This window comes from Rhinatrema bivittatum, chromosome 2 (genome assembly GCF_901001135.1).
Source record: "Rhinatrema bivittatum chromosome 2, aRhiBiv1.1, whole genome shotgun sequence".
In the NCBI taxonomy this organism is placed as follows: Eukaryota; Metazoa; Chordata; class Amphibia; order Gymnophiona; family Rhinatrematidae; genus Rhinatrema; species Rhinatrema bivittatum.
In genome coordinates this window covers 155,257,251-155,276,888 of record NC_042616.1, presented here as the reverse complement: position 1 = coordinate 155,276,888, position 19,638 = coordinate 155,257,251, and the positions used below count along the sequence as shown (strand labels likewise).

At 41.5% G+C, this 19,638-nt stretch overlaps 1 protein-coding gene across 1 annotated transcript in view; it reads right to left on the bottom strand.

Moving 5' to 3' along the window:
* Window positions 1-19,638, bottom strand: part of CUBN (cubilin) — a 639,217-nt gene that overhangs the window by 34,184 nt on the left and 585,395 nt on the right. The window contains exons 60-61 of the mRNA XM_029588764.1: window positions 11,790-11,995; window positions 2,083-2,245 (exon numbers count right to left, since the gene is read on the bottom strand). Of these exons, the coding sequence (XP_029444624.1) occupies window positions 2,083-2,245; window positions 11,790-11,995 (369 nt within the window). The remainder of the gene's footprint in view (window positions 1-2,082; window positions 2,246-11,789; window positions 11,996-19,638) is intronic.

Here is a 19,638-nt window from a genome sequence, read left to right as displayed (position 1 = left end):
ATGTATAACTTAACCTTGATTATCATCAAATATTAAAACACCAGAAAAAAAAAGATTCAGGTAAGACTGAATGCTGACTTTCTCCCCAACACACATACATACATACACACAAACACACTGAATTGGTAGTTTTATACCTTCAGCTTCACTTTAGATTGAACCGAACTTCCCGTGACAAGACGTGATATACAGTTGTGCAAGGTATTCACAAACTTTGATGATGGTTTGAAGGTAAAACACTGCATTCTATTTTTTTCTAATCTGGAACCTGCTGCTAAATATCTCATGAAGCTTTCTAACATCTGATGATCTTTTTGAGCAATGCTTCTCAAACCATTATCTAGTATGAACTCATTTTACTACTTAAAAATTCACTTCATCCCACTTGCTGACCAAAACAAAAATAGCAAACCTCCACTAACCACTTCTCTCACCAAAAGTGGAAAAGGAGCAACAGCAGCAGTCAGTGCGGGGCCTGTGGGTCAGTCTGCACTCACAAGCCAGGGCCCTCAGCATTCGTCTAACAGGAAGCCCCACAGGAGGAGGCGGGGCCCGTGAATACATGCAGGATCACAGGCCTTGGGCTACTCTGCCAGAGCAGTTCAGAATGAAAATCTATAGAGAAATGGGGCAGAGATCCATGAAAGGGAGAGGCCTTGTTTTTTGTGATTCCATTTGCAATAACAACTCAGATTTTGGGAACCACTGCTGTTGAGGTAAAACATTAATCTGATCTTTTGTCCTTGCAACATTATCAAACTTCTTGAAAATTTGAGTCATGGCAAATCAACATCATATCAGATTTTCTGGCCAATTAAGAAAAGATATGCCAACTTTAATTACTCCCCCCCCAAATTAGAACTAGAATTTAAACTGGGAAAGAGAAGATTTGAGAGATTTTAAAGAAATATATATATCAAAATGGTACATGTCATACTGGGCCAGACCAAGGGTCCATCAAGCCCAGCATCCTGTTTCCAACAGTGGCCAATCCAGGCCATAAGAACCTGGCAAGTACCCCAAAACTAAGTCTATCCATGCTACTTATGCTAGTAATAGCAGTGGCTATTTTCTGTCAACTTGATTAATAGCAGGTAATGGACTTCTCCTCCAGGAACGTATCCAAACCTTTTTTAAACACAGCTACACTAAATGCACTAACCACATCCCCTGGCAACAAATTCCAGAGTTTAATTGTGTGTTGCATGAAAAAGAACTTTCTCCGATTAGTTTTAAATGTGCCACATGCTAACTTCATGGAGTGCCCCCTAGTCCTTCTATTATCTGAAAGAGTAAATAACCGATTCACATTTACCCGTTCTAGACTTCTCATGATTTTAAACACCTCTATCACATCCAAGATTGTCACTAAGTCAATGCAACTACTCGTGGACTTTCACCTATATACAGGGTGGGCAATTTTAAAAAAAACCTGATTTATGCTTTTTACCAGTGGAAATGCATTTGAAAACTGCTTTTTTCAAGTTCAGTGTATTATAAGTTTGTCAATGTTGTTCTTCTAACTATAAAAAGTTACTTTTTATTTATATAGGTCATCTTCTGTGGAACATGTTACTTATCCTAAGTGTTGATCACTTAAAAGAAACATCTTTTGTCATTTTCAGCGTTGTGTACATTAATTGTACATGCACATGGGGAGAGCAATTTTGCTATTGTCTGCAAGGCTTGCAAGCTCAATTTTCAAGAGATATGCCTCATGGAGCTTTCCTTAAAAAAAAAATCTGACTGGCGCACACAATGTAGATCCACTTACTTTGCTACTGTATGGAAGCAGGTACAACGAACATGTATGTAAGCAGGAAGAGAGATTTTAAAATGAAATTTCCACACGCACTTTGATTGCCCCAAACTGTCTCTATCCTTTTTTCCACCCAGGTAAAAATATGCATGCTGTGACCAGTGCATGAACATTTACTCACACTGGGGGGTTTTTTTCCCACTGGTAAATGCATGTTTGTTCATAGAAATCCATTGGAATACTGACCCTCTCATTTCTACTTGTTTCAGAACTTATTTTAAAAGACATTGTTTCACACAGTAAAAATGAAAAATATTACTTACGATTCACCGTTGTATAGGTAGCATTGAAGCCTTCTCTTTCCACGGAAGAGTCACTGATGAATCTCACTGTTAAGAAGTTGCCAGTGGAAAGAAATGACTTGGGCAGAATGGAACCACAGAACGTGCCGACTAAATCAGCACTTACATCAGCCCCATCATACAACTGCAAAAGCAAAAGGTGGTTTGTTACTGCTGTGCCATGTATGTGAAAACTAAAGGCGTGAAGGTGTAAATATATTTATTTATTTATTTTGATTTTTTTTTATATACCGACATTCCTGTAGCAACTACAAATCACACCGGTTTACATTGAACAAAGAAACTTCGCATAGGAGCGTTACATGGAACAGTGTGAGAAACAAGTAAATGCATAGGAAACCGGGGCTAAAAAACTTGCCCATTGCAAAACATAACAAAACGCAACTTAGTTGATAATCAAATAAATAAATATAACCAGACAGAAATTGGTAACATGCTAATATGTCTAGGATTAACAAGATTAAATTAAGCTAAATACTTAATGAAACTACTAGCCAGATTTTATTAACAAGGTATGAGCTCTTGCGGCGGAATTAGTTAGGAAGGTTAAGGAGTAAGACATGGTACAAAGCGATGGTCATGTTGGTCTATGAAGTGAGCAGAAGTCATCATTCTGGGAATGCTAATTTGAAGAACCATGTTTTGAGTTTTTTTTTTTGAAAGATAGAGGACATGGATCTTGTCGGAGGTCTGGAGGGAGAGCATTCCATTGTGAGGGGCCTGCTGAGGAAAGGGCACATTTTCTGAAGGATGTTTTTGCTGGGGGAACGTATAGAGTACCTAGGTAGGCTCCTCTAATTGGTCTGCTGGAGTGGTGAGGCCTTGGCTGGATGGTAAGCTCAATAGGAGAGATGTTGTGTAAGGCTTTGTGAATAATGGTAAGGACTTTATAGAGAATTCTGTATTTGATAGGAAGCCAATGGAGGTTGTAAAGGATAGGGGAGATGTGATCTCTTTTTTCTGTGATTGTCAAGATCCTGGCCGCTGAATTCTGCAACATCTGTAGAGGTTTGATGGTGTTTGCCGGAAGTCCAAGGAGCAGCGAGTTGCAGTAATCGATTTTAGAGAAGAGTATAGATTGAAGAACAAGGCGGAAGTCATGAAAATGTAAGTGGGGTTTCAGTTTATTGAACTTGGTTTCATTAAGTCTTCCAAATAGGTTTTTTTCAAATTAGAAAGCTAGGATTTGGCTAATACAGTAAGCAAGTCAAGGCTGCTCAGGCAGCTGGAGGAACTGTTGATGGCATAAGTAGCTTGCTGATTACCACCAATGAAGAAGAAATATTTCAGCCTGGGTCTGGTTCTGGTTTTGGGCACAGTTTTAAAATACTTGTGATTACAAGAATGTGATTACAAGAAGCCACTTGTTGAATATTTTACAGACAATCATTAATGGGAAAGTGAGGTCAAAAGCATCTGCATGCAGTCTGCTAATGAAGTGCATAAACAACTCTACTGGCTCTATGCTTAATGACTATGGTCCTTCGTTTTCAGTTTAATATGATTTTTATGGATAAATTCCTGGGGTTTTGCTAAAGTAAAAATTGATTTAAACTGATTCTTACCCTAACTTAAAGAATATGTAGTCCAATATTGCTTTCCACCATCTCCTTCCCTGGAAGACCAATAGTGAGACACACAAGAATGTGGCCCAGACAAAAAAAAAAATGCATCAAAAAAGTAGAAGAGTGGCAAACACACACAAGCTGCAGCTACAACTGCATGCCCATGCCACAGGAGGAAGAAGGAGTTTGTCAGTGGAGGATGGATCTACTGCCAAAGCAGGATCACCACTGGCATTGCATTGGAGGAGGGAGGTCAGAGTAACCACTAGAGCTGCTCTGGAGGATGCCCTATAGTTGCTTTGGGAAGGAAATCCAAAACTGCTACTGGAGCCGCTACTGAGAGAGGAAGCACAAGGACCTCTGGGAGGAGGGGAGAAAGGACAAGAAGGAAGGGACACTGGGAAGGAATCATCAAGATGCTGGGGGGACAGCGGAGGAAGAGGTAAGACACTGGGTGAGGGGGCAAGGAAAGATGCGAGAGGTTGAGGGGAGAGGAAGTTGAGGGTAGAGGAGAAATGCTGGGAAGAGAGGAGCACTGGGGACAAAGGGGACCAGGAAAGGTGGAAAGTAAGGATGATGAAAGAGGGGAGGATTGAAAGGAGATGTTAAGAGAGGAGGAGAGAAAAAGAGAGATGCTAGGAGATAGGGTTGCACAGAGGCACAACTTTTGTTTTTGTTTGTTTATTCATTTCATTGGTAACAATTATTCATTTGGCTTGTTTCAGCCAAAAAAAAAACCCCATTTAGCTTTATTTGTTCTATTCATTCATTTGTTTCTCATTAAAGTCAATGGGGGAAGCAATGCAGCCTATTTGTTTGGTTTTTTTTTTCCAATGCACCAAAACTGTGTCAACATGAAAACATAAGTGGCATGAATAGTCCAAGGACCAAAAATGGAGCAAAATGGTACTAGCAGTGACAGGGGTTCTCCAAGGTACTAAGGAGAAAAGCAGAAGCAGTAAGAGTGGCACAAACTCCAAACAGCATGAGAGAGGCGAAGCAGCATCAAGTGTAGTATGAACTGCTCAAGGCACTATGAAGGAAGAATGAAACACCAAAGTGACAGGAAAACCCTCATGCAAGGTGCAGCAAATGTGCAAAGCACTGGATTGCCACAGCAAGACTAAGAGTCTACATGTGTCATAAGGAAAGGGAATTTGGAAAGAACCTCAAAAAACAGCTGGAGCAATGGAGAAACCACCTAATGCTACCGTGACTGGCTTGGAACAGCAGTGGTGTTGAAGATTGCAGAGTACTCAAGCAAAAAAAGAGTGGCAGCAATGCCCCAAGATATACAGTGAGGGCTGAGACAGGAAAAAGAATGGCATCAAAAGCCCAAGACACCAAGAGGGGAAAATAGTACCAGGAGTGGCATGAAGGACCCATGAGTGGAGCAACAAGTATGCAAAGGATCGGATTACCATTTTAAGATCAAGAATTGGCAAGTACTGTAAGGGAAGGGAATTTGGAAAGAACATGGAATACATCTGATGAAGAAAAGGAACCACCCAAAGATACCAAGTGAGACTTGGAGCAGAAGCAGCAGCATCAGTGACACTGAAGATTAAAATCACATATGGTAGGTGTAAAGCAATGGAGCAAGAAGACTGGCACTGTTTAGCAAACAGAGTTTGAATGCTTGACAGTGGTACACACTGTGTACTGGCTGGCTATACCTGTGTAGTATACTATAGTTATACAGTAAATTACTACATTCAGCAACTCTCACAGTTTGTACAAAAATGTCTCAAATGCACCATATATGTATGTTGATTCCTTGTGCAAATACACAAACTATGATACAGAGAAGAAACATCCAAGGCTCAGGCTAGTGTTCACTGCATATTAGAAGACAAAATTGCAGTGTACAGAGTGAGAGAGATAGACAGTGGCAGGAAAGAGTGTGGGGTATCGCAAACAGCACAAAGGCATCAAAACCCCAAGGTGTAGAAAGTATTGTATTGTATGGTAAAAAGCATGCGGGCATCAAAGGCCCCAATGTGTAGGGAGTATTGTATAGCAAACGCCACAGGGTGTAATGTACAGGGTATCAAAAACAGCATGGAGGCATCAAAACCCCTAAGGGATTGAAGAGTATCAAAAACAGAACAGAGGCATCATAATCCACAAGGCGTAATATTTATTGTGTACCAAACAGCATAGAGGCATCAAAATCCCCAAAGCATCCTGAGATGGGAAAAGAGAACCAACAATAGTTATATGAACAGCCAAAGGCACATAAATAGTTGCAAAGGCAGTGCTAACAGTGGTGTAAATACCCATGGCACTGAAAAATGGCAAAATTATATTGGTAATGGCAGATGTTCCCCAAGGCACCATGAAAAAAGCTGGGAGCAATCCGGGCAGTAAGATTGCTGTATAGTCTGAAAAGAAAGTGGGATATATTTTTTTCTTTTTTTTAACATGATTTATTTTTGAAGACAAGATACCCCAGTATAAACAAGAGAGAAGCAGGCCAGGAGAAATAGGCCAGGATCCTAGAGGGGTGAGAGAAGAAACTTGTAATTGTTTTCTTCTTTACATTTTATTTTGGGGACAAAACATCCCAGTATAACTAAGAAAGAAATAGGGTTAGAGAAGTAGGCTGGAATCTATCAGCATACAACATAGAGGCATCAAATCCCCCCAAGGAGTCTCATCGGGGTCATGGCAGCATGACCCCCAAGGTGTCTTTGTCAGGAGCAGGTCCAATGAAACAAACCGGAAGGTGGTCCCACGTAGCCAAGGCAAAAAAACAGAAGGGACTACCTTACACCGTGGAAAGACTTTTATTAGAATTGCCCGACTCAAAATACAAGCTGTGTTCCGATCGCCAGACAGTGACCCCGTTTTAAAGGAGATGCATTATTGTTAGTTTCTCTCTTCCCTTCCTTCTTTGAGTTTTGCACGTCACTTAGTGAACCCGTCACTGATATACAACTAGTTTATCCTTCATTGTTATAAAGAATCACTGATATACAACTAGTCTATTCTTCGTTGGTCCAAATGTTATATAATGACTCCGGTTTGATATAGACACATATTTTCCTCTTTAAGCGCTACTCTGTAGCGATCTTGACAAGGATAAATTTTCCTTCTGTTGTTTTAAACGTTACATAGTAAGCCTGGTTTCATATAGACACAGTAGCGATCATGGTATATCTAGATATATACAACACAGTCCTCTTTTTAAGTGTCAGCCTTCATAAATATACATAAACCGTGCAATAAAGGAAATGATGTAATGTTTATTTTGGTGCAGTGAAAATAGCCATGCTTTTGATTAATATCGAAATTGGTTCTCTAGTATTTTGTCTCCTTGACTACGTGATTGACACATTTCACAGGAAATGATGTCATAGTTTTTTGGCCCGGTTTGCTTTTGAAGAACTTTATATAAATGACAACACAGCAGAGGACTCTTCTTAGTTGCAGTGCAAGTCTTTGCGAGATGTTTCATTGACTGACAAAGGTAAAGTAGATAGCCCTGAGACTACTTTCTAAAATTTTCTCTTTGTAGAGTTGCTCGTTGAGTATTAGTTATATATAATATAACAACTTAGGGATTAGTAAAGTCAAAGCTTAAGATTGTATTTTAGTTTTAGCGATATAAAATGGTTTTAGTGCTTAAATCTGTTTAGTGTGATTTGTCAATACATTATTGCCTCAGATACCGGGTAGTTTTAATTTTTAATTATTTATCTCTATGGCCATTCATGTCTGTGACGTTATCATTTAGATAGAAGAAGCTATGATTGCACTGATATTTAACTCATTGTTAATAGGTTATTTTCTGTTTTTATAATTTTCAGTTTTTAGATGTGTGTATTATGTCTCTTTCATAGTCCGAATGTGAGACTTTGTTTTTGAAGAACGCCATATAAATGACAACATAGCAGAGGATTTTTCTTAGTTGCAGTGCTAGTTTTTGCGAGATGTAAAGAAAAAATTTTTTTGTAGAGCTGCTCGTTGAGTATTAGTTATATATATCACAACAACTTAGGGATTACTAAAATAACAGCTTAAGACTTTATTTGTGTGTTATACTAAGTTTTAGCGATAAAAAATGGTTTTTGCGCTAAAATGTGTTTAGTGCGATTTGTCAATACAATTTTGTTTTATTTATCAGGCAGTTTTAATTATATCTGCATTGTTGTCATTTAAATGGAAGAAGTTATGAGTGCACTGATATTGAACTTACTGTAATAGTTTGATTGCTGTTTTTATAATTTTCAGTTTTAGATGTGTGTATTATGAATATTATTTATAGTCTGTACGTGTGATTTGATATGCATATGGTTTCTTAATATTATTTATTGATATATTTGTGTATACGAGACTTTCTCTCATTTTATGTTTTTTAATGATCATTTTTATTAACAGCTTTACTGCAACAACTAATGGTCAGATTGATATACTGATATATGTAGCTGTGAGTATACGGTTACAGCATAAAGGTAATGATTTCAGTGTTTTCATATATTTTTTAAAACTATTCTTTAAAACAATTTTTTTTTATAAAAATGATGTTTGTTTTAAATAGTAGTAGGTTTAAAATAGAGTGAATGGGTCACGTTGCACATTAATGATTTAAATATGTATGTTATATATGAATATTATGAGTGTAGACTATTATGGTAGAGTTACATAGAGATGAGCAATCATCCATTTTCTAGCAGATTGTTTATAATTTTTAATATAGAGCATGTTTGTGGTAATATCTATTGTTCTTGATTGTTTTAGCCCCTGATGCAGCCTTTTGGCGAAACTCAGCTTGTATTTTGAGTCGGGCAATTCTTATAAAAGTCTTTCCACGGTGTAAGGTAGTCCCTTCTGTTTTTTTGTCAGGAGCAGGGCAGCAAGGCAGACTGGCAGCAAGACCCTGAAAGTTAAGCATCAGGAAAAGGGCAGCAAGGCAGAGTGATCACGATGCCCAAGGTGTAGCAGGCAGGACATGGCAGCAAGGCAGAGAGGCAACAAGATTGCCAAAGTATAGAGTCAGGAGTAGGACAGCAAGGCAGAGTGCCAACAAACCTCCCAAGGTGAGGCATCATGGCATAGCAACAAGGCAAAGCGGCAGCAGTATCATCAAGGTGCAGAATCAGAGGCAAGACAGTAAGGCAGAGTGGCATCAAGTCCCCCAAGCGCAGTATCAGGTGCAGGTCAGCAAGGCAGAGTGACAGCAATACCCACAGGGTGTAGCACCATAAGCATGGTAGCAAACAATATTCCCTCAAATTTCTGAAAGACTGCATGTGCAAAAATGTTCTTTTTGTGAAACCTTTTAGAAGCCAAGTTCATCTTTGTGCACTAGGAGCCTGTAGAATGCCAATACTATTAGGATTTCTTGTGCATGCTATGTTATGATGTGTGCACAGAGTTTACAACCCTGCATGCTCACAGCTTAGAGGAAACAGTGGCAGCAAGGCAGATTGGCAGGAAGATCCCCATAGTGAAGGGTCAGCAAGGCAGAGAGGTTGCAAGGCCACCAAGGTTCTTTCAGCTTGATTTTCAAGAACAACTTTTCCATCACCTCTGATGGTCCAGCGGGGGTCCGGGAACGACCTCCTGCACTCGAATCGTGTTGCCGTACGGCCGGCGCCATTTTGCTGTACGGCAATATGGCCGGCCATTTTAAGCACTGGATTGCACTGTGTGGTATCATAGAGAGAAAAAATAATTGCTGTTCTCTGCATCTATATCTTGAGTTCACTACCTTGACCCAGTGAGCAGTGCTTCTGTCTCTCTCAGTGAGAGCACTGTAACTGCAACAGTAAAGATAACAATAAGCCCTTTGCAAATGCCAAAATTCTTCTCTTTCCTTCTCTTTTAAACTTTTTCTTTCATACTATGAAAGCTTTCTCTGTGAAATCCAACAGAGAAAACTGAGTTTCCTTATACATGTTCAGACCTTACAGTGGGAAGATAAGAACATAAGAACATACTGGGTCAGACCGAGAGTACATCAAGCTCAGCATCCTGTTTCCAACAGTGGCCAATCCAAGTTACAAGTACCTGGCAAGTATCCAAACATTAAACAAATCCCATGCTATTGATCCGGTAATAAGCAGTGGATATTCCCTAAGTCAACATGATTAATAGAGTTTATGGACTTCTCCTTTTAAACCCAGCTACAATGACTACCTTAACCACATCCTCTAGCAAATAATTCTAGACCTTAATTATGCATTGAGTGAAAAAAAAATTCTCTGATTTGTTTTAAATGAGCTATTTGCAAATTTCATGAAGTGCCCCTAGTCCTTGTATTGTCTGAAAGAGTGAATAACCGATTCACATTTACCTCTTCAAGTTCTTTCATGATTTTATAGACCTCTTATCATATCCCTCCTCAGCATTTCTTCTCCAAGGTGAACAGCCCTAAACTCTTTAGCCTTTCTTCATGGGGAAGCCATTCCATGCCCTTTATCATTTTGGTCACTCTTCTCTATACCTTCTCCACAGGCCGATACAGTAAGGACGCGTAAGAAAGAGTGCGGCAGTGCCGGGCGCACTCTCGTTTGCCACGCGCACAGTTTGGTTCACATACTGCTCGATACAGTATTCAAATGAGACGCAAATGTAAGCGGCGTCTAAAGTGCGTCCATGAAGCGGTAGGCATGCGCAATCCATTTTACTATATAGAGTGGTATACAGCGCCTATACAGTATCCTGGGTGCGTTGGTACCTGTCATTTCAAATGTCATTTGAAATGACATTCCACCAGGAAAGTGGATGGTTCTCCTAAAGACCCTGCTGCCTTGAGCGCCCGGCTGGACATCCAAGCCAGACGTCCGAGGTCGTGGCTTGGACGTCCAGCCGGGCGCTCAAGGCAGGGGGAAGGCCCATGAACGTCTGTCGGCACTGAAGCAAGTACCACACACTAGTTACTCACCAAAATACTCTTTCTTCATGTCCAGCTCCTTCTCCAGTTCCAGGGACTGGCCGCACAGGCTGGTGCGTGGACTGGCCTGCGGCGGGCCGGCGCCGTCAGCCTCAGGGTTACCCGGGGCCCCGTAGCGCGAGTCCGAGTAGCTGGAGCAAGGGCTGACGTGCCGCTGGTCGCAGCCGATGCTGATGCCGCTGTTCCCCTAAAACCCACCCCCGACCCTTTAAATTAAATCCCCCACCCTCCCGAACCCCCCCCCAAATGCCTTAAATTACCTGGGGGTCCAGCGGCACACTAAAACACGGCAACTAAAACCCCCTAAAACCCACCCGACCCTTTAAATTAAATCCCCCCCCCCTCCCGAACCCCCCCCCCAAATGCCTTAAATTACCTGGGGGTCCGTAGCGGCGGTCCATAGCTTAAATTACCTCCGTAGCGGTGGTCCGTAGCTAAATCGGGGGAAGGGGGAGAGCAGGAAAACCGGCACACTAAATCGTGTAGTCTTCAGCCGGCGCCATTTTGCAAAATGGCCACCGCAAAATGGCGGCGGCCATAGACCAAAACGATTCGACGCAGGAGGTCGTTCCGGACCCCCGCTGGACTTTTGGCAAGTCTTGTGGGGGTCAGGAGGCCCCCCCAAGCTGGCCAAAAGTTCCTGGGGTCCAGCGGGGGTCAAGGAGCGATTTCCTGCCGCGAATCGTTTTCCGTACGGAAAATGGCGCCGGCAGGAGATCGACTGCAGGAGGTCGTTCAGCGAGGGTTCCTGACCCTCGCTGAATGACCAGTCAGTGAGGGTCCTGATCGTTAAGACGATCGAGGACACGATTCACATCTCTATTCTCTAGTGTAAAACCTTGAATATCTGTCATAGGCCAGCTGGGGTCACTCATGTAGCATGTTACTGTTGACCCTTCCGAGGGCTGGTATATGAATTTATTAATGTATAAGCTCTGCAGCCATACCTCTGGGTGACCTCCTTAGACAGGGGACTAGAATTTGGCTTTCAAGTGCCACTTAATGCAACGCTGTCATCAAGGCATTGGGACAATAAAAAATGGGACAATGCCATTTGAGATTTTGTGTTATATAAAAATATGTTTCCTGAAAATTAAAATAATTTCCACAAGTATAAAAATCTATTTTCTTTTTTAATGCAGTGCTGAAACAAAGACAGTCATTTATGTAGATTAGCTGCAATACTGTTTTTGTGTTCTTACTTTCACGTAGTCATATATGCAGTCTGTTGAACTTTCTGCTTCCAGAGCAAACGTTGAGAAGGTGAGGTTGAGCTGCATGTTCACAGGTGAAATCATGGTCCAGACACAGTCCAAATTTTTGTCATATTTACCATCAAAGTCAGAGTCAGGAGAGCGAAAGCTGCCGCTTGAATCTGTCAGATAACCACCACACCCTTGCTGAGGTCCTGTTACCGAAACAATAAAAAAAATATTACACTATGTAGGACATCAGATTAAGATGGCATCAGCCTTCTTAAAGTCCCTCTACTGCTTTCAACTACTGAACATTCATCAGCTCCTGTCTTTGGGTGTCTATGCATGAAAGATTGAGTTTTACAAAAAAAAATTTAATTTGCACTATCACTTTCTATCATGGATGAGACAAACTAAAGCAAGGTAGTTCTACTGAAGAAATGCGAGAATATATAATTTCATTGTCACTTAACATTTCCCCGGAATTTAGGGTGTGTCATTTCAGACACTTAGGGGGCAGATTTTAAAAGCCCTACGCATGTAAATCCAGCTGGGGTTACTCGCACTGAGCCTATTTTGCATAGGCCCGGTGACGTGCGCAAGCCCCGGGGCTTTGTGAAAGGGGCGGGGCAGGGGTGGGGGCGGGACCGAGGCCTCCGGCACAGCAGCTATGCCAGGGATCGCGCGCCGGCACTTGGCCGGCGCGCGCAACTTATGGGATAAAGGTTGGGGGGGTTAGGTAGGGCTGGGGGGTGGGTTAGGGAGGGGAAGGTGGGGGAAGGTGGGGTGGGGCGGAAGGGAAAATTCCCTCCGAGGCCGCTCCGATTTCAGAGCGGTCTCGGACGGAACAGGGAAAGCCATCGGGGCTCCCCTAGGGCTTGGTGCGCACAAGGTGCACAAGTGTGCGCCCCCTTGCGCGCGCCGATCCAGGATTTTATAACATGTGCACGGCTGTGCGCTCATGTTGTAAAATCGGGCGTAGATTTGTGCGTGCCAGGTTGCGCGCACAAATCTACACCCGCACGTAGGTATTAACATCCGGCTCATATTTTACATTAAGATTTCAGATTCTTCTTTGTTTTTCTGTTTTTACAGAAAACCATCTTTGCACACCAGAGGGCAGTTTTACATCATGCTTAAGATTTACAGCCTGTCCTAGCTGAGAAAGAAAAGCTCACATCACCAAACTGCCAGATGTACAGGGAGTGAACACAAAAATAAATATTTTGATTGTGCCCTGGTAACAGCTTCAGATGCAGACACGCTGCAAGTTCGAGGTCCTTTCATTGAGATGTAATCAAAGTAACACATGATTACAGTCTGCAGCGCTTTGTATTTTGTCCTTTGGATTATTTGTGCTGGGACAGTTTGACAGCTGAGTGGAAAACCAACTACTGTAGCTTTAAATCATCTGTCAGCATTAGCATGGGGCCTTTACAATTTCATGTTAGATTATTATAGCTGTCTGTTGTAAGTCCATCTCCACTCAGGACTGGTCTTAATTCTTCTATTGTTTATGAAAGGGGAATTAATGCAATATCCAAAATATTCATAACATCCTGTTTCCTAAAACAAATGTTCTTACCAAACGGAAAGGTAATTAAGCAAACAAACCTGCAGCTGCTGTACAGTTCCTGAATAAATTAGTATGTGTTGAAATGATGTAAGGGGCCCATGAAATAAAGTTTAATGAGCATGTCAAGGGCCTTTTTATATGCTAAAAATAGTATGCTATGCAGTATGCCATAGTGTGCATGTTAAAACAGTCTCCTATTACATAAACATGTACGTTGTAACATGAGCACTTACATGTATGTAAATAAGGGAGCATCATATGCAATTGAGGCTTTACTGGGCCTGCAGGAGATAGCATGGTATGCATGCCACATGGGCTCTGTAAAACGGGAAAAGTCAATAACTGTCTTGCACCAGGTACTGATTTTTTACTGGACCTACTGCTTCAGAAAATTCCCCATGCTAGTTAGTCCAAAGTGCAAGCAGGTGTACAGGTGCGCGCATACATTTACATGCGTTTGAAAATCGACATTACACAAGTAAGCCTGTCCTAATTGTGGCGATGATGGTGCCCCTAGTGGCAGGTCCTCAGCGGTGACTTCGGGCTCGGGGCTAATTATCAAGGACTGCTTCCACAAAGTCCTTTATAGCTGATCCCTTCCTGAAGTTTCTCCCTCGAGACAGGCGTAGAGGATAACCATAAGGCAAGGAGGCTATGGGTCAGCACCACTTGTAAGGGAAGGCCCTCTTACAACTAGGCCCCTGAGACCAAACTTCCCTCATTCTCCACTAGAGTAAGGGTCACCTCCCTGGCAGCCCTTTAACATAACATATTACATCCAGGCAGAAGCTTCTTATGTATTGAAGTTTATTAATTAAACCAAACGCCACAGAAAGGAAAACCACTCAACTTAACAAGCATTACCAGCCCAGCATGATTCATTAATCCCAGACACCAAGCTTCTCACTCTGAGTTTCTAGTATACGTTCCTCTGCACAACATGTGGGCCAAGTAGGTTTTTCCCCCAGTACCTTCTACTTCCCCCAAGTATAACATAGTACTGAAACCTCCCCCACTGCAGGAACTTTTCCTTAGGCCAGGTCCTAATTACCTCTTTTCCTCCAGCTGCCTTAAGTAAAACAACTCTTTTCCCTGCTACAAGCTCCCCGGGCTTGTGCAGTCCTAAAACCATTTGTTAGAGCTGACTTAGCTTTTAGTGGAAAAGGTCTGCCTAGGCACCATCCCCCAGCCTCAGGCTTTAGATCTTACTTGCCTTCCCTCCAGCTCTCCTCTCTTATCTCCTCTGGAGGGCTACTCTCTTTATGTTAGATAGAGTGCCCCTCCCTAGGAAGACACCGCCTCTGTGTTTCCCTGCCCCAACCCTTCCTGAGGCTGACTACCAGGGCATCTGGGAAATGTAGTTTCCCTCCTGCAAAGTAACCATACAATTGAGGAAAACACCTCAAAGTTTTACAGCACAGAGACTCCGCTCTGGCTCAACTCATCACACAATTTCACAGCCCTAATTTTCATAGTGGACTTACACACCTAAGACCGCTTTGAAAATTCATGCTAAAGTCTGAGAGTACCTTTTACTCACATATTTTAGCCCTACGTGCACAGTTATAAAATTATCCTCCTTCCGCGGTACAGCATTTGCATGTGTAAGTGGACATGTGGAGATTAATGCTAGTAATTTAAAAATGGTGTAGTGGGAGCTGCTGCACAGTTTAGAAAATACTATGTATTCCTGCTCCAAAAGTATGCATGTATGCTTTAGTATGTGCGAATATTTTCAATGCAAGGAAACACATTCTTTCTCGACCTATTTTATAAACATGCACATGTATATTTTACGTGCAAAATAATTGTGACATTGCATGAATAAACACCCAGAATAAAGTACAGAGGCAGGTATTTTATAAACTATGTCCATATACTGTTTTGAAAATACTTGCACATGTATTCAAAATCACCAGTTTTCCGATACCTCTAACAGATTTCCCAAAACTCCCATGTAAGTCAACTAGGAGGTGCAAAAATGTACAAATAAGTTTGATAATTACAAAATAGCAATTACAGCGAGTACTTCTGAATTCCGTCACAGAATGCTCCAGACCGCCCCTTTTTCCCCTGTAAAATGTACATGCAAAACTGAAAATACGCATGTACATTTGATGTTGTTAAAATAGCACATACACGTGTACATGCTACTTATGTATGGAACCCCTTTCAAAATTCAACTTTCAGTGATCAATTATATTTAATCTTGAGATGTGAAAACATGTTCATAAATCTGGGTACTATATTGAGTTACTAAAGAATGAAGCATCAGCAGTTAATATTGTTCTGTTCTTATTTGAAAATCTGTACCTCAGAAAGCAGTTTTTTCTTCCTCCTGGAAGATGAGAATGTTTAGTACATGTGAACAGCAAATGCAGAAATCCAAGCTTTGGGAATTTTGATTGCAGCTTTACAATTTGGCAAAGATCTTTGCAAATGCCTTGAATGTTCTCCTATGAGCCTTTCCTTGGATGGCACGCAACAGGGCCTGTCTAGCCATTGTTTCCAATGAGGAAGTTGGAAGTGTATTGGTATTTGACGGGGCTGAATAATGCCATTTTGACATCCTGTTAACAGTTGGCTCTTTCACAGTGCTGGAGAATGAGCTCCTACAAAAGCAGCTTAAATGATTGCTTTGTCTCCCAGTTGGAAAAAAAGAATCATTCTGAAGTCACATTTTTGTCAGTGGGTCTCTGATCATATTTGACATTAGGGGCCGATTTACTAAAGTATGATGAAACATTTACCACGTGATAAACACCTTCATATGGACTAAACATCTCTTAAATTCTCTTAAAATGCAATAAATGAAGTTAGTGTGGCCGGGATATCTGCTTCCTCAAGTGTCTCTGTAAATATAATCATTTAATAATATATTTGGGATTTTTAGCCTGCCTTTCTAATTAATGGTCAAGGCGGCTTATAGTATTTTTTTTTTTTTTTTTTAGAATTCAGGTACAATAAGCCCCTTTCTAAAAGAGTTTACAATCTAGCAACAGGAGATAAAGTGAGTTGCTTAAGTTCTTAAGATATGTCAGTGGAGAAAATGGGATTTGAACCCTGTTTCTTAGCCCATTGCTAATAGTCATATATAGTATATGAAGAATAGCAAGCTGATTAATAAAATATAATAAATGCATGATATTTAAGATGGGAAAAAAAACTACCAGAAAATGGCATTAAGTGCTGATTGAATGAGGTAGAAAAGCCCACACCTGACATGAAGGTCAGGTCACTAATGTGGAACAGCAGTAGAGGCAAAGGGGGGTGACGGTGGGGTGAAAAGCAGATTCACAAGAGAGGCAGGAGACGAGGTCTCACAATCGGCCAGGATAGTTTGGCCCTAGATCATTCTAGTGGCCCTATTTGCTAGCAAGTTTAGTTTCGGAGGAAGTCATGACTTTTGGTTATTAAGCAAAGACATGACAAATGAAAGCTCTACAGTTCAGGAGCAATGACCTGCATTTGATTTTCTATCAATTCAGACCTTAGCTTTGTGAAACTGTGCTGAGAAAAGTAGTGGACAATGCCCTCCACACATATTGCATGAGCATAACTGAATTACTGTGAAAGTAAGGAAAAGGCTGCTGGTGTCTGTAAGCAAACATTGTTGAATGCTTTTTTAAAAAACTTATTGGATCCATAGAAACATTAGAAAGGTTTCATGATCCTCTCACACTCATGCAGGTAGAGAAACCCAAAACAAAACTCCTGTGGAGATCTGAGAGACTCGCCTCTTCCGTAAGATGTTTAGCTTGTAGATGTTATTATATTCCATTCGCCCATGTGATAACTGGTTGTGGTAGAAAAAAAAAACATTTTCCAAACCAAAAACATTTATGCAAGCTTTGCATTTCTCAAGTTTTTTCTTAGTTAAACTAAGACAAACTTTACAACCTGCACAGTTATAAAATTACTATTCCTGAGGAGAAATAGCCTAGTGGTTAGAGCAGTGGCCTGTGAACCAGGAGACCAGAGTTTGAGTCCTGCTGTCGCTCCTTGTGACCTTGGGCAAGTCACTTTGCCTCAGGTACAAAAACCTAGATTGTAAGCCCTCTGGGGATGGAGAAATACAGTACCTGAATGTAAACTGGTGTGATATCTCAATTGAGATTGAATGTTGGTATATAAAAATAATAAATAAATAAAAAAAAGTCTTTGGGTAAAAGAGTTTTATGTATAAAAATAAATTTTTCACAAAATTACCTGTCTGAAATGGATATATCATGTGCGCGTAAGTTTTAGCAGACTGAGGGGAGGCATTCCTGGGGCAAAGTTGAGGAGGGGTTTGGATATTAAGGGGATTTTAAGTAGTATGCACGGACATTTTCAAAAAAATGTGTGTGGACAATTTAGCAAGTGTAACTTATGTGGGTAGACATATGTATAAGTCCACTTTCAAAATTGGTGTAATTTTAAACTTATACATGTATTTGCCGACTTTTATATGTGCAGTGTTACAAAATTACCCTCCTTGGATATCCTGTTGCTGTGAGTGACGTGAAGGTGAGTCCCTCTTACTGTGGAGCAACTGGTGGAACCTCGTGGGCAAAGCTCTAAGTTCTGTGTCGTCATCAAGCAAATGAGTCTTTGCACAAGCCAGGCTATGTCAAGTCCAAGAGGCTGCAACTATGGTCAGATCTGAAGAGCTAGACCAGGCTAGGGACCAGACAAGGCTGAAGGACCAGGCTAAAGCTGAGAACTGCAGATGGACGTGGAGGAAGGCTGAGGCTGTAGCTGAAGACAGGCAAGGAGCAAGGCAAAGTTTGTAGCTGAAGACAGACGTGGAGCAAGGCTGAGGCTGCAGCTGAAGACTGGAGCAAGGCTGAAGTCAAGACAGGTGACCTTTTGCTGAAGAAATGCTGGAATATCGGAAAAGACTGTTTATAGAGCAGGGCGCTGTGAAATCATCCAAGGGTGCTACGAGTAATCCACGAGTAATCCAGCATTTACTCTAGGTTTGCTCCAGCGTGAAACGGGCTCCAGATTTATTTATGAATGTAGTATCCCCAGTGTTTTTAACGTGTAAAATAACGGAGCAAAACTGGAACAAAGAAATCTTCCCAATACTAGACTATGCTTGAAGATTTAACAGCGTCTTTTAACTGTCTATTTTTTCATCTGGCAAATAACTCACATGTACTGCTTACATGAATTGCTTTAGGAAAAAATAATTTTACTGTAATACATTATGGAAACATTCTTAGATAACATTCCTGCTTCATTTTTAATTAGTAACACTAGTATGCCTCTCTTCTGGGGTTGATGAAAAGAATTGTTGCAGCTACCATGTGTTAATAGAAGTGAGAGTCATGCGAAGCATAACTGATTCAGTAACCGACAGGATATCCATGGGTTTGGCATAATTAAATACTCTAATTTATAATTCTGAAACTGAGTCATCGTCATGGTCATGAGGCTCAGGGCTCCATGGTCTTTAGGCAATAAATTAGAAAAGAGGAATGTACTTTTCAGAAACTGCCAAGGACCGGAGAAGCAGCAGATCTGGTTTCTGTTGCAGCATTATGTTACACCGGCAGTAACTTTTATAACATCTCAGAACTGTTTAAAAAATGCTATGCTATGTTTTACCTTGACCGCTTTTTTACAAATTTGAATTTGCATAATTTCAACAATATTTTCTTCAAATAATTAATTAAAGAAACAGAAAAAACTAAGCACTTGATACAAAAGAAAGAAAAATCCCTGAACTCCTTTCATCTGTTAAATGCTGTGCTGGCTGGCCGAGAAACCAAGCGGCCAGCCACACTCACACCCCCCCCCCCCCCCCCCCCCGAGCCAGGCTGATCCTCTTTGCGACATTCTGGAGCCATCACTGTTGCCTCCCTCCCGCGAGACGGGGAGGCGACACTGCTGCTATCGCACTGCCTGCCTCAACTTCCCTTAGGTGCACGTGCACTTGGCTTGCCATGGTATTTAAAGAGGCCGCGGTGGGAAAGCTTCTCGCAGCCCTGGATGTCTACAACAGCAGAAAGCCCTATTTAAGGCAGATCCTGCTGCCCAAAGTTTGCCTCAGCAATAGGTCGCACTCTTCAGAGTGAGCAAGTTGCTCTGTGTGTTCCTGCTTCAGTTCCTGCTTCTCCGTGTTCTTGCTCCTGGTCCTGCTTCTTCATGTTCCCGCTCCAGCTCCTGCCCTTCCTTGTCCCGTGTTCCTGTCCCAGATCTGCTCTCCTGTTCCTTGGATGGTTCTTCTGGTTTTTACCCTGGTACGTTCTTCAGATTTTGTCTGTCTCCTGCCTGCCCTGACCGTTGACC